We start from the raw sequence: 15,981 nt of genomic DNA, 5'->3' as shown, positions 1-15,981 counted from the left end.
ATTGGATTCCTCTGGGAGCCTTTTGCAATCACATTGATTCTGTTAAGGTTTTATTTTTAGGGAAATCACAAATTAAAATGGTTTAAGCGATTCCGTTGCAGTATCCAGCAATTAAGCATGGTGCTCAGGAGCAGGAACCCCAAGTAAAAACTAATTCAAGAGTCCCCAAGGACATGAAATAGCTTCAGTGGGGTTTATGGCTGGAAGTACAGATGTAACCGAATTAGAATGGCACAGGACTCACAAACTAAGCATGAAATTAATTTTAAAAACACACACGTGCATTTGTAAGTAACTCCCACACTCTCCGCCAAATGGCCACCCATGATCTTGCTTTTGCTATGGATATGGGACTGTGAGGAGCCAAGTGCCCACACTTCCCTCACCCAGGGGACACATGCACAGGCCAAATGCTCAGCGACCAGTTTTTCTTCTTTCCTCAGCACACACACACACACACACACACACACACACACACACACACATATGCACACCCAAACACACACATGCACAGCCAGGTTTCCCCAGCCTCCATCTTACTAAGAGTTCAAAATCAACCATCTGGCCCTTAGGGATCAGAGTCCTTTAAAAGCAGCTGACAGAGAGAGAGAAGAAAGTTCGTTTTCGTTGTTTTACAAAATTCTCAGACTGCGCAAGTAATGGCATCATTGTATCTCCAGCATGTCTGAGGCAACAGAGGGCAGGTGAACGCCATGGATTTTCTGAGTGTTTTTCACATGTCTCCTAATACCTGCCCCAAGACGCCAATTTCTCTCTTTCCTCACATGGTCTTAATTCTTTCAAAGAAGTTAGCTAATAAATGCTATTAACTCTCCCAAGCTCTTTGCATTTTAATGCTCTTGGATTTAAAAGATCAAAAGTCATCCATTTTATCCTAAAATGAGGGAAACTGGGCAAGGACATCTATCACAAGCTTTACATACCAAACCAGCTGAGCAGCCATCTAACTTTTCCAGTGATAGAGCTGGGCTGCTGATGCCTCACATTCTGGGGTACCTTATATCTGAGTGTCTATTAACAGACAGACCCTTAGCAACAACCCCACTGGGGACTCTAATTCAGCTGTTCTGTTCTGTGGTAGGGCATATTTAATGAGCTCACACCACATCCCAAGATTTTGCTACATGTCGTTTCTGGTCCACTTTCTTTTTTTTCTGCGGCTGGGATTGAACCTCGGAATATTGCACTGAGCTACACTCGTGTGTGTGTGTGTGTGTGTGTGTGTGTGTGTGTGTAAATGTTTTTTTTTTTTTTTTTTTTTTTTTTAATTTTTTCCCCTGAGACACAGTCATGCTAAATTGCCAAGTTGGCCCGCCTGGGTTTAAACTTGGATCTGCCTGCCTCGGCCTCCCAGACTGCTAGGATGATAGGCATACATCATTATGTCTGACTTCTGGTCTACTTTTTGAAGGAAACCTTTCTAAGACAGTGGCTTTAGGCTTAAGTACAACATTAGACTTATCTGGGCAGCTTTGAAAAAGTAGGGATTCCTGAGTTCTAGTACCTTCACTGCAAATTCTGATTTTACTGACAGTTTGGGATTTGGGTTTTTAAAAATGCTTCCAGGTGATTCTAAAGTAGTCAAAACTGACGATGGCAGGGTCAAATGTCCGGCTGCTAACTATTTAAGTTGTGTTGCTTTCTTCAAATCTACTGGACTCAAAAATGGAAAGAATGCCAAGGCCTCTTCAGTAAGCAAGCCGGTATCTAGGGAACACAAGTTAGTACCAACAGCAATCTTACACACCCAACAACCTCACTGTGGAATTCCAGCTTCCTGGTCTACCCAGCCGCCATGGCAGCCCTGGTTCTGGTTTCCTCCACGGCTTTGCAGCCTCCTCTGCCTCTTGCTGCTCCTGCTCCCTGGAGTCTCGTGGAGTCAGGCTTTTGCCCAAAGCCCGCTGTCATGAAAATGTGTGCTGACAAACATTTATTAATTTTAATGCTATAAATTTCCAGAAATAATTCTAGATGACATTTGCAGAGCAGTGGACTCGTAGGCAGAAAGAATCAAGGAGAGAGATTTACTTTTGCACTGAGGGAAGGGAGAGGTGTGCATATTTCTTTTTGATTTAAACCTCTGATAGGCAACTCCAAAGTGAATGAGAAGCTCCCAGATCACTGGCTCTTTCCTAGGAATTTCAATTCTGCTTCGTTCCTAAACAAATACAACCGTAAGGCAGCAAATATGAGAATAAATTATATTCACAAGAGGAAAAATAACTTACTTTGGGGTTTTATTTCATGAAGAGGTTTTTTATCTAAAAGAAAGAAAGAGAAAAAGAAAGTTGCATTTAATAAATTTACATGGAGCAGATATATTTCCTATATCACTTTATATCTACTTCTATAAATGTTACATTTTTCTACTTTTTTGCAGATAATATGGATTCTGCTGTCTGTATTTTTTTCTCATTCTAATATTTTATTTCCTTTTTAAAAATGCTTTTCTAGGATGATTATTTAAAAAAAAATTATTTTCCCTCAGGTTCACTGGCGTTTTTCTCTGTGGCCTGTGCAAGATTCTTATCAGCATGATGAGAATGGTGAGCTTGCTCCTGTTCCTTTTTTATATACAGCAAGAATTCTGCCAAGGTAAGATATGCAGTTTCACTGTATATGACAATAGCAAAAGCAAGCAGTGAATAAATATTTAAAGGGAGCCTGCAATGGTTTGCAGCAATCACGGATGGAGACAGAGCTGCAAAGTCTGCCTCCATATCTATTCTCCTGGGCTCTGGGTGCTGCTGGGGCGGTATTTTTAAGAAATCATTGTGTTTCATGTCTTCATTATCTGTTAAAATGTGTACCATCTCCCTCAGTAGAAAATGAGTCATTTTATTACCACAGTGCATAACACAGCCCTCCAAAATTGGGTTCAGGAAGAGAAGACACTGGGCAGGACTCAGAGTCAGGCCTCGACACAGTCATTTTTCCCCAGTGGCCTCCATTCTCCTGTCTCATCTCCCCACACTAATAATTGAATCTGGCAGACTGATTCCATGGAGACATGGTCCTGTGGCTTACTTGGTTTTATAGCACAGCACCTCTGCTCCCCCGCACTCTTTGGTCCCACATTACGTTAACACAAAAACACCACACTGCAGAAACCACGACACTTTTGATGCCACACTGACATTCCAGAGGATGGCGTGGCATTTGTCCCCGCTCTCGTCCCTTTCTACGATTTAGATGCAACACTGGACAGCTGCAAGGACTGAGGCTGTTGTTGATGAGACAATGGCAGAGAACACTGCAAGGTTACCTTTCAAGGACCCCCTGGCTCTGTGTGCCTGAAAGTGGGCTTCCTGAGTGAGACTGTCATTTTAGACTATGTTTTTAACCCAGTCAACTCTAGCACACCACCCACTGAGGGCTTCACAAACACTGCCCGGCTGACTGCACTGGAACTCTCACAGGAAGATAACATATATGCGGTGTCCACCATGACATTTTTGTACCTTAACCTATGCTTATATTTAATGCTAATTTTGACAGGAAAACTCTCACAGTATGTAAATGCGGTGTTTTAAATACAGCTGTTGTGTGTTTTGCCATCTAATTAGAGTTATGGAAGTAGTTTTTACAATTTTGCATAAATCACGCATTTGCAAATGAGTCACTTTTTTTTAAGAAAAAAATGGAAGGGGAAAGTGAGATGGTGAAGGGTAATATTTGACAAATCTTTCTTTAAAATGAAAACCCCTCATTAAATAGAATAATCTGTTTAAGTTGATACCATCATGCCAGATTTTTACAGTGTCAGGTTTTAAAACCTGACCCTTGTGTCCTCCTTCTGCAGAGACTCAGCACCACAAGATTCCCCAGAGCAGGTGGCGCCTACAGCAGTCCAGATGCTAATGCACTCAAGAATTAGAATCGAATGACTTTGGTGGGTTTAACCTAATTTCAGTTTTTGCTTATTGCATGGTATCTGGAAGCAGTTGGTGTGGGCGCAGCAGTGCTGGCAGGCCACGGCTAAGACATCGGGACGTGATGCATTGCCACCACTGCACAAGAAGACGTGCTGAACATCTGTTTGGAACGCTGGCTGAGCTTCACAGTATTTTCCTCCTCCTCAACTGCAGGAAGGGAGATGATGCCAGGTAGCAAAATAAAACTGAATTTAAAGCAGGTGAAGTACATAATGACTCCCTGAAAATTTTCAAATATAGCCTGGCAAAAACAAACAGACAAAAAACAAAAAACCAAACCCCCGAAAACCAAGGTGGCAGGGTTCTGATAGGTACATCTCTAAAATAGGAGACAAGAAAGAGGGCTGAGGTGCCCTGGCCGAAAGCCCACAAAGGAACACTTGAGGGGCCACATCCCCTAGAGCATGCTTTGATGCTATGGTCACTGGCAATGAGATGACATGCATCCAGTGCTGACTCTCAGCCTAAGAAGTAAATGAAATCTCGAATTTTCCACATTCTTCCTGTGTGACCTCAGTGTTCCCTGTAAAATGGAAATAAAATGCCCTTGAAGGTTGGTACTGAGAATTAAGCATGATAAATGTAAAGCCATGCAGCACAAGACTAACACATCTGTCTTCAATAAGTGCAAGGTTAGCTAATAACACAGTTCCAGTAGCTGATAATACAATGGTGGCCATTATGAACATCATTCATCGAGTGATAGATGCCTCCTTGTGGTACTGCTTGGAGATAAGTCATAATCCCAAATCAAAAATTCTATTGAATTTTGAGATACTTAAATGAAAGTTAAACTTGTGTTTAGACTTGGCCTTTGCTTTTAGGAGAACCACGTGAATCAAAACTTTGGTTTCCTCACATGTAAAAGGAAGGGCAGGAACCAAAAAGCTGCTAGGATTCTCCTGCCTCCACCTGTTGTCAGTCTGCAGGACGGAAGCCAGACACACCTCTGACATGTCTAAATGACGCTGTAAAACAGTAAAAAAGAGCTGCTGCTCTATGCTAAGATTCTGCCTGCTGAAGTCCAGCCTGTCTTGTACATCGAGTAGCAAACTCTTACGGAAAAAGCTGGCCACCTTTGGGGCCCGAAAGAGTTTAGTGCCCTGGCACCAGCACCAAATCTGAACTTTTCTATGCAGTACTTTTGTGTACAAAGGTAACCTTGACAGCAAGCTGCAGCACAGAGCATGGTCCCAACCAGAAATGCCTGCTCTGACATATGTTTACCGTGAGCATGAGGGAGCCCACACACTGAGCGCTCTAGCTGTGTAAGAGATGCCCACGCCAGTCCACATTCTGTCTTCCTGTTTGCATAATCATTTCCTCACAAGGCTCAGGGCCACACAACAGCTTGGCCTTGGTCAACCAATTCCTCTCCACTTTAATTTTACCTCTTTTCAAAGGCCATATTCAAATGACCCCTTAATAATGAATCTATTAGGGCTGCTGTTTTTAATGCTGGCAACCCATCAGCATCACCTGGGGAGCTTTTAAAATAAATGCCCTTGCCTGGGCCCCACTCCAGGAGCTCCTGATTAATTGGGGTTTGTGTGTTTTTTGATTCTTGCCACTTCCTGGCAATGCATCTGGGACTCCCTGTGGTCCATCATAGTCTCTGCCTCTCTAAAGGGCCTGGGGGTTATCTGTGGTGCACAGGTGGGCCCAGAGGGTCCCTTTTGTATCTTGCTGGCAGACAAATGCTGCAATTTGGAGCCCGTGGCAGCTGAGCTGGGTTCTGTTTTATATACTGAGTGGTACCTTCAGGGTGAAGGAAAATTGATAAGTAATTGTAAATTGGTTGTATGGTCTTTGTGTAACTGCAAGTTAAAGATTCAAATATGGCTTTTCACAGTGTTTTAAATTGTCATATTTTCTTTTAAATCATTTTTATTATTCAGAGAGCAACTAAGCAGTTATTCTCTCCAAAATAAAAAGATATAGACAAGCACAAAGGAAAGAAAAATACCCGACACATAGTAATTCACCACAAACAGACAGCCGCTGTTAATGTTTAGTCATACATACATGTCTAGGTTTTTCCTAATAATTTATATATACAAATAGATGTACACATGATTAAGTACACATGTATATGCTGATAGAAATGTTCACATGAAACCACTTGAAATTGTCAGTTCTATGACATTTAACAACACAAACATATAATTATCTTTTGTATTAGTTCCTGAGCCTGCTTCTGTTATTTATCGCTTGATGCAAATATTCCTTTGTGTCAGCCCGTGTCTGGGAACAGGGCCACGCATGTGTATATGCGTAAAAAGGAGGGACTGTGTCACAGAGAGAGAACACAATCTACCTTTCTTTTTCCATGGTGATTCATTCTTCTCTAATTTTCTTTAAATTTTTTGGCTTCCTTTTTCTATCAACACTCCTAAATCATTTCCATGGTTTCCATTGTTCTTAGAAGCTATTTAAAACTGCATCCCTACCAACCCACCCACATCCAGCCTCTCACTATGAGAGAGCAACTGTGACTAGCAGCCCACATCCAGGGGCCCTAGAGAGCAGGCCAGGGGAGAAAGCACTGCAGACAGAAGGGCACAGAGTGAGCCAGGGACAGCGCTCAACAGCTGCTGGTTATGATTATTTGAGCACAGTATGGATATGCTTGGTGCCACCATTTGTGCAGTTTGTAAGCTTCAGTCCTAGGGTCACTAAATATCTACCAAGAAAGCAATGTTCTCCCCAGGTAGCAACCCAAACATGTCCTTACAGTCAATGTGTGGCCTTCTTCTATTTCATTAGACCTATCATTTATTTCCAGAGAAGAATTGGTTTCCTTGTAAATGTCCCTTTGGTATTTTTTTTTTGTAGGGGGAGGGGGTTGGGACAGGGTCTCACTATATGGCTCAGGCTGTCCTTGTCATTATGTAGCCCTGGCTGGCTTAAAACTCGAGGCAGTCCTTTGGCCTAGTCTCCTGAGTGCTGGAATTACAGATGTGCACCACCACACTTGGCTTTATCTTATACTTCTAAAGGACTGTAACTTATGGGCTCCTAATATATAAATCATATTTAAATTATTAGTTCATGTGATACTGTGACCACGAAGTCACAGCAACAAAAGTAGGGAGAAAAACGAAATTCAAAGCTATTTTCTTGGTTTTTGGCTGATAGATAGAAAGGAGGTTGAGATTACTGATTATCAATTTGTTTCATTTATTAGGGCTTCAGGGGATCAGTTAAATTACTTCTTCCTAACTCCCATCCAACAACCCCAAGGTTTTCAGCCTGTGCAGACATCGCGAGATCTCTGCAGTATGATCTGAACATGTCCTGGCAGATCAAGTAAGGAGCCCACCCAGGGTCCCTTTGGAGCTGTGCTGCTGCTGATGTCTGTTAGAGGAATCACTGTTTCCTCAGAGAAGTCAGGGTTATTACTGGAATTCTAGCACTGAAGAGCAAAAATGCTCTCCTAGATAAAAACACATGCATATTAGCAAAGGAGAAACAAGTCCAGTGACATCTGTTCCTTAAGAACTGTTCAAGATTCTGTCATGTCAATTAGGTGAAGTCAAAAGGGTATCTCAACAGATGGGTCATGGGTGTCATTTTTGATGACAGTGACCTTCCAGAAATGGCCCTGAGCTAAAGCACATGATTAGTGTGTATATAGTAGACGTAATCATCTTTCTTAAAATGTTGAATTCTAAATTTCAAATAAATATCTTTATTTTCACAAGTTACATTTGCATTTTTTAAACTAAATTATTTAAATTTCTATCCTTCATATCAACCTATGTTAATTTTTGCTTTTGACAAAATGCTACATATTTGGTAAAAGGTGATGACTTAATATATGTACAAATTGTGTAATGAACAAATCAGGGGAATCGGTACATCTACTATTTAAATACATATGATTTATTTGTGGCAAAGGCAGTCTTTTGAACTATATACTATAGAAGTAGCTACTGTTCCCCTGCTGGGCAAAATAATACTAGAAATTATTTCTCTTTTCTCACGGATCTCATTGTACTCGTTGACCAAACTCGCTAATCTCCCTGCCTCCTCCTTTTCCAGCCTCAGGGAAGCACTGCTCAGTGTAGCACATGCACGAAGAAATGCTTTCCAGCCATACCAAGGACAAAATGCTGTCATTTGCCTAAACATAGATGGGCCTGCCATTCAGTCTGCACAGCACAATAAGCCAGGCAAAGGAATCTAAGCCACACCATCCCACTCCTATGTGGATCCATTCCTTGGATTCTGCGATACACACAGTAAAACATGTCAGTGAGCTACTGGCTGCACACACTTTTAAACATAGGGCTAGAAATTTTCTTAGAAACTGGCCTCAAAGTGATAAAATACAATGTCTTGAGCTTTGCTTAAAGTGAAGATACATTGCGAATCCTTTTCCTATCTTATGACCCTTTCTGTTTTGATTCTCTAGCTTTCATCTGTACTAGAAATACATGCTTATTCAAAACTGAACAAAAATATTGAGAGTCCATAATTCAAGCTTAAGGGAAGCACTTATTACTGTCATTGTGATCACTTATTTCAAGGCATAAGTGATATATATGCAGGGTATTTTTAAGTTATTTAAAAATACTGTTCAATTCAGCATCATTCACACTAATGAAAATAGGGAAACAACCTAAATGCCCATACATGTGTGAATGGATTAAAAAAAAGTTTGCATGTGTACATATATGATAAAATATTATTCAGCTTTTCAAAAGGAGGAAAAACCTGACTTCATAACAAACATAGGAACATGCTAAGTGAAATAACACAGGTGCAGAAAGACAAATAGCATCTAATCTCACGTGTAGAATCTAAAAATGCCTAACTTACAAAAACAGGGCAGAATGGTGTGGTGTGATAGAGCTAGACTTAGGGAGGGTGATGTGAGGAGATGTTAGTAGCTTCAGTCAAGCGTGTAAAGTCCTTCTGGAGTTCCAATGTACAACGATTTGACTGTAGTTAATAATATGTAGCAAACATTTACACTTTCTATACAGATATGTGAGGAGATGACTGCTAATTATTTCACAAGCACACAAATATCAACTCATCATGTAGTACAACGTAACTATGTACAACGTTTAGCTCTCAAGTACAGCGAAATTGGTAAAAGGGGTCCTCTCTATGTGCCTGCCTTGGCCTAGGCTCATGATGGCTTCCTGCCGCATCACAGGTTGTCCTGTAGTCTGCAAAGGGAGATCTGTATGGATGGGTGACGGGGAGAGGTGGTTACAGTGACTCTTTGGTAAGAAAGTACTTAACATGCTTATGCACAGGTTATCAAAACTTTTACAAAAAGACTGTTGAAAACTGTGAATTGAGAAAACTTGATTTCCAACTTGGTCTTTAAGCTTCTTAAGTCCTCGTGCTGGACCTTCTATACAGGCCATGTTACTTCCACAGAGTGGAATGAATCAGTGCTTCTTGTTTTTTATTTCATTTCTATTGCAAATAGTATAAAGACATGATTTATAACTTTCCTGCTTTCCTTCATTGAATTCCTTATGAATTATCTTCATTGTGGCTTCTCATATTTGATAAGTCAATATTTAAGTGAGGCTGTCAACCTCTTTCATTATAGTAGGGTATACTGGAAATACTGGACATCCATACTTGGAAGGAGAAGTTTAATTTAGCTCCGCAGTTCGGGGGATTCAATCCATAATCTTGTGGTTCTACAACATAAGCAGATCAGTGGAAGGGCGTGACAGAAGGCAGTGGCATGTCAACCAGGAACAGGACAGCAGAAGGCCGGGAGGGAGAGATGCTCTCTCAAGGCTCACCTCCCAGGGACACAGCTCTTCTAACTGGTCTCCACCTCCTAAGAGCACATGGAAGCATCAGCTCATCCATGGAGTAAGCCATAGTGAGCACGGCATCCTTCTGATGCTACCATCTTCCAGAAGCCATGGCTCTGAAACAAGTAAGTCTTCTGGGGGCCTAAACAATGAGCTTCACATAATAAAGTTACCCCCCTCCACTCAATGTAACTATCATGCCAATGGTTAATTCTAGGAATTACAGAGTTGAATAAACTCAAAACTGGTTAAGAACACATAATCTGAAAACACTGACATGTCAGGGGTACTACATTTGTATCGTGTATATGATACCCATTTATTTTGTGCCTAGGTATACTACATTGAAGATGTGCGATTGCAATGACTTTAAGTTCTTAAGCCATGAAGAGGCTTAGAGATAATGCCGCTCCTATTCCTCACTGTAAAGATGTGGACACTAGGTTTAGTATATTTGTCCAAGCCCCACACGCTAGTTAAGAGAAACATCTGAACTTGGACCTAGAACTTAGGACCCTTAGTTCAGAACTCTTTTATCTAGCGCATGATACCTGCCTAAATAATTATGGCAATTTTCCATTCCACCAAGCATAACATAGTCTTACATGAATAGACAAAAGCAGAGCCTGGTCTTTTCTATTAGAATGCTGCCATTCTGGGGAAAGAAAGACTGAGGTTGATGGATAATGATGATGCCTATTGGTGATAATAAAATTTTCAATTTATTTATCACCTTTCTCAATAATCTTGAGAAGGCATGAGCATTTAATTTGTTATTTAAGAAGAAAAAGGTGGGATCAAAATAGCTTTCTTCTATATTAATTCACTATTCAGACCACCACAGAGGCCACTGAATTTTTTTTTACTAGACTAAATTACTTAGTTTTAAATCACCTTGCTGATTGAGTTCTTGCCATTTCTTTTATAGTCCAACTAATCTATGATTTCAGACATTAAATCTTTCTCTAGTCCAGACTAATATTTCTTATCTGGAGTGTTGTACTGTTTAATCCTGAACTAATTACACTGCAAATATGGGATTTGTAATTCAGAAAAGGAATGCTTTCTATAGTAGACACTTCTGGAATAGAAAGTGCCCAGTAGTTACTGATACTAAACTTATTACTCATTAAAAATATTGAAAAAAAAAAGAAATTAAGATTACTAATTTGGGTAACTTCAAATGGGAATAGGAGCAGCTGAAGACATTCAACAATCCCAGACAAGTAATTATTCCAGAATGGTTAGCAAAACAAGATAATCCTATGATCTGCAGGTTGCCTTACAGTCCAGTTAGTAATACGTATGTTTTTGGGTTTACCATCCTTCCTACTGTAAGAAAGGATTTTTAAATTTGTGTTGATAGATTAGGATTTGCTTTAAAACATGCATTTCTGTCAAGATTCTCAGAATACATATTTATCTAATGAATCAGGGAAACCTGAACGCCCTACTCACAGCACCTGCAGGAATAAGACAAACAGCATTCGATAGGCTGCTTCTAAGGTGTCACACAGCATTTTCTGTCTAATTTCAACCAAAGAATGTAAGCAAGGAAAAAGAAACATACTGAAAAATCTTGTGATGGTGGTGGACACAAATGGGAAAAATTGGGTAGGACAGGTGAACAGGGGAAGAGTGAGCGAGGGAGCGAGAGATAAGGAGATGGACATACAAACTGCCTTGACTTCTATCATCTGAGAAAGCAATTATCACCCAGGTTACGCGGTCGTGACTATGTACTTGTAGCACAGACCAATGAGGAAATAAAGAGAATACAGCAGCAGAAGGAGAATGTCCTGGATGATAGAAGGCGGCTTAAGTGTTTTAGAGCAGGCTGGTAGGAAGGCCAGAGTATTAACAGCTTATGAAATGCACATCAGTTATGGACTAAAGTTGAAGGCCAGTTCAGTCCTAAGAAGGATAATTTTATAAAATAATCAGATTCCTTTATCATCTTATTAATAAGGAATAAAAATTTAAAGTCTACAGTGAGCGTATTACAAAGAGGAGCAATTTTATGGTAAGACATTGTTTGCGGTTTATTCTTTGTCTTTCTGTTTAGTTCCACTGGGGATGCTGCATCTTATCATAGGTAAAAACAAAAAGTAACAGTTTTAGATTTTTTGAATTGAAAAGAGTGCTTTCATTAAGACACAAGTGTATTGAGATGTTGTTTTCTAATTAAGCACAATGAAATCTCAAGCCACTTGACTCTACGTCATTAAAGCTTGCTACTCAGTGATCTTCTTATGGAGTCCCATAATGGGAGACTGTTTACTGGGACATGGGGGAGAGACTGCTGCTAAGCTGCTAATGACTCCATATGTAGCCAAATCTACATTCTTATTACTCTTGTGGATCTGCAATATTATATCCACATTTGCGATGCAGAAGGCACGAGGGCAGCTTTGAATTAATCAATTGTTTGTTATGCAGAAAGGCAAGCTATTGTGTATTTTTAAGGAAAACCTTTATATTGAAAGGAGCAACTATTATATACTACATAGATGGTAGAAATGGATTTTTAATCATAAAATAACATGGGAGAATTAGCAAGCAATAGGCTATTTCCTGATGGCACAGAAAGGGACCTTGCTGTGATGATATCTCACTGCTGCCATTTCATTTCCTTACTGTGTGGAGCTCATGCAGGTGATTCTGATATGGGAACTTATTCAATGAAAAACTGAAGCATAAGAAATCTTAGTCCACAGAGTGGGACTGGTGATTTTTCTTTTGGTAAAAGACTCATCTGTTACAACCCTATATGCAAACCATTAGTAAAACAAAATAGAAATCATTTCAGGTGCTCTGAGCTATCTCCACTACAAAATTTCCCTAATATAGTAACCTGGGAAATTCAAGCAAGGGAGCTAGGGAATTTCTGTAACAGATCACAACGGGGTCTAGAAAAGTCCAAGAGAAGGTGCTTAACGAAGAACTATTATTTTCATGTGATTACAGGTTCACCTTTGCAGGGGCTTCTTAGGTCATTTAAGTAGATCCTTCAGTGGACAGGATGGTATATTAGCTGGAACATGAGAATGTTCATTTGAACCTGCTATTGTATAGGTGTCTTTATTCTCGATGTGACGTCAAAAGTGTCAATTCAAACTTTTCTTATCCATGTAACTATTAGAAATGAAAACAAACCACCATTTAACTGATGGTCATTTTCTGAAGTGTCACTGTTCACCTGACCTATGCTGTATGTTGACAAGAAAGACAGATTAGCTCTCAGGTGGCCCAGCTTTGAAGGTTTCCCTTTTCTCTTTCAGTCCTCTGTGGCATTTCTCTGGCTTTAGCAACTTTACACATCTGGTCACTAATCCCTTCTGAAGCAGATCTATTTCATCTTCTAAGCCAAAGCCTTCAGTTTTATTTCCACTGGAATAAAGAAAGAGCAAGAAGTTCTCTTACTCCTTAAGATAAAAATCAGCACCTCACCCTTTCCATCTTTCTGTTCCTATTTAGCTAGGACTGTGACTTGCAGAACACAGAAGCAGTTAGACTCAACACGTAATGACACTGGTCTGAAAGCCACCTGATTTCAGAGGTCAAGCTAAGAGAGTACAGATCCACACTTGTTTCTCTATAGTCATGGGTATAATTTTCCATAATTATCTTTCCTGTATAAAAAAATCAATGTTCTAACTGAAAGCATTGGGAATTTATTCTTGCAATTTGGACTTACCAACTCATCACCACTGGCAAAAATGGCCTGATCCTACTCGCAATGGCACACAGCATTTATTTTCTCGTTGACATCATTTAGGTGTGGCCACCTGTGATAACATAACACTAAGGTTCTGTTCTACAGTCACAAGTGACCAAGCAAAAATCACACCCAAATATTAAAGTGATCATTCAGAGCTGGCAGCTTCCTGTTTAGAGGAAATACAGCCATCAGGAACGAGAGAAGAAACCCAGATACTTTGTTGAAAGATTAAAAAAAGGTGGGAGGAGCTTAAAGCAATGTAGGTCATCCATGAGCCAGGCAATGTCATTGTCAAACCTCCCAGAGAGGTGGAAATAGGAATGGAGAAATAGTTTTACGGCCATGTTTTTTATAAGGGAAAAATTGGAAGGAAATTCCCAAGTTGTAACACGACCTAGATCCTTCAGCAAAGCTACTGCTCTGGAAAGCTGTTGCCAAATGCTATTTTAACCAAAGCCAGTTCTGCTGGAGCTCCATCCTGAGTGTGTAGTTATTTCGCCATGAGCTGTATGATGAGGAACACGGAGTAATATTTGCAACACGTAGCGCAGTGCTCATTACTTCCCGTTCAGACTGTGGAGGCTGGCTATTCGTTTGTGCTGCTACTGGTAGCCTCCTTCTGCCTACAAAAACAGAATATATCTGGCTGTTGGGCTCTTACAACACAACTGTTTCCACTGCAAATATATCGCTTTTATTTTCAAGATTTCATATAGTGCACCTTTTCTGCCCTCCAAATTTTAGTCACTGAAGTTCTTAAACTCCTAGATCATATTTGCAGACATCCTAATTCACATACTATGCAGGCAAAGGATGTTAGGAAAAAATGTTTAGATAAAAAAGAAAATGGAATCAATAAATAGACTTATCAGAAAAAGACATGTAGCATTTTCAACTCATGGGGTGGATTTGACAGAGATCCTACATCCAAGGCTGAACATATTCCAAGCCTTAATGTCTTCATAGCTATTCTACTTGCAGTGTAGGAAAATACAGAGTACTCAGGAAACTACTCATGTGTAATTAAAACCACACATGGCCAATTTCCACAGGAGGGATTTGTTCAGGAAATCAACAAATTACTTAAAAGCGCTTGCCTGAAATTTGCCTCTGAGTGACTCTAAGAAATGGTTAAGCTTTTATATTTCACAAGTACATATGAATCAAGAATAGTTAATTGTACATGTCAACTGCCTGGGTCTGAGTGCCTAGATATTTGGTCATATATTACAGTCTGTATTCATTGCTTTGAGAACGTTACACATGAACTGGCAGAATGAACAAAGTACATCAAACTCTGTAATGGGAAAGGCTCACATTCAGTCAGTTGAAAACCTGAATAAAGCCGAAGGCTGACCCTCCAGAGGGAGAGACACTCCTCTCCCTGATCACCTCTAAACTGGGGTATCTGCTTGTTCTTCCACAGCCTCTGAACTAGAACATCAGGTTTTCTTGGTTCTACTGTCTGCCAACGATGGATGGACTTGAATGAGGATGCTATCTTTGCAGATTTGGACCTGCCAAGCTTTGTAACTGCATGAGCCGATTTCTCACAATGAGTATCTCTGTCTCCCCCTTGAAGTGTCTCTTTCTCTGCATCCTATTGATTCTGTTTCTTTGGCAACGCAGACTAGTATGTCACCTCAGACTTTTAAGTGACATGCATACTTGCCAGTACACTCTCAGTGCTATTAATGTTTTTCAGTCCTAAACCAAATTTTTGTTCTGCTGATGAGTGACTATATCACAAGTACAAATCAATGACATTCACGAATCTGATAACCACTCTTCCTTACACTTACAGCTCACTATCGTCTGTCTTCAGTTAGTAAGCCTCCGGCTCTTAGTCAATTGAGTCAGATATCCATAGATTTTTGTCCAAGTACAAGTGCAGTATATGGCTGATAGCAATGGTTATTACTATGATTATCTAAAATTCAGCCTGTAGCCAAATAGTTATATTGTCATCCTTCTTTATGACATATGAAATTCATAGTCCTTACTGTATCAGTTTAAAACTATGGCCACAATGCTAAAAAGCATTCGAATCTCAGAGGTATGTTTCAGAAAGAATCCAGTGGGTATTCAAGGGTTGTCAGAACCCATTTTCTTAAACGTCTTACTATTGAGTTTGCTTTCTGTTTCATTTAGGAAGGAGGAAGTCACTTTGAAAAGGCAAATGGCTGGTACATATTTATTGAAGCACCTGGTCCTTTCACCACTGAAACTGATGCTGATGTTGTCTTCCATCACAGCCCCTTGACTTCCAACACAGCTCCTCTGCTAGGTCCAAAGCAGGATTCTTTGGATTTATACTACCAAACAAAGGCACTTGTGACTGATTAATTAAGTGCTTGTTTTAATGAATTAACTATTTTAAATGATGTATTCACCATACAAATTTATTCTGAAAAGACAACAGTTAGCACGTGCTTCTTTCAAGAGCATGCAGTCAGGTAGACACAGAAAAATAAATCCCATGGAGCGCTTTTGTTCATATTAGCATCTTCTC

The 15,981-nt window shown here is 40.0% G+C and overlaps 1 protein-coding gene across 6 annotated transcripts in view; it reads right to left on the bottom strand.

The window, feature by feature from the left end:
• Unc5d (unc-5 netrin receptor D) overlaps positions 1 to 15,981 on the bottom strand; it is a 537,437-nt gene that overhangs the window by 83,415 nt on the left and 438,041 nt on the right. For 4 of the 6 annotated variants that reach the window (XM_063240191.1, XM_063240193.1, XM_063240194.1 and 1 more), the window contains one exon: positions 2,250 to 2,282. The exons of the other annotated variants lie outside the window; for them this stretch is intronic. In XM_063240191.1, the coding sequence (XP_063096261.1) occupies positions 2,250 to 2,282 (33 nt within the window). The remainder of the gene's footprint in view (positions 1 to 2,249; positions 2,283 to 15,981) is intronic. 6 annotated transcript variants of the gene reach the window in all.

The sequence above is a fragment of the Cavia porcellus genome, unplaced genomic scaffold (assembly GCF_034190915.1).
Source record: "Cavia porcellus strain 051 isolate PalLab524CR breed Dunkin Hartley unplaced genomic scaffold, mCavPor4.1 scaffold_29, whole genome shotgun sequence".
In the NCBI taxonomy this organism is placed as follows: domain Eukaryota; kingdom Metazoa; phylum Chordata; class Mammalia; order Rodentia; family Caviidae; genus Cavia; species Cavia porcellus.
The sequence above is the reverse complement of the archived record's forward strand: the minus strand, read 5'-3'. Positions and strand labels throughout refer to the sequence as shown.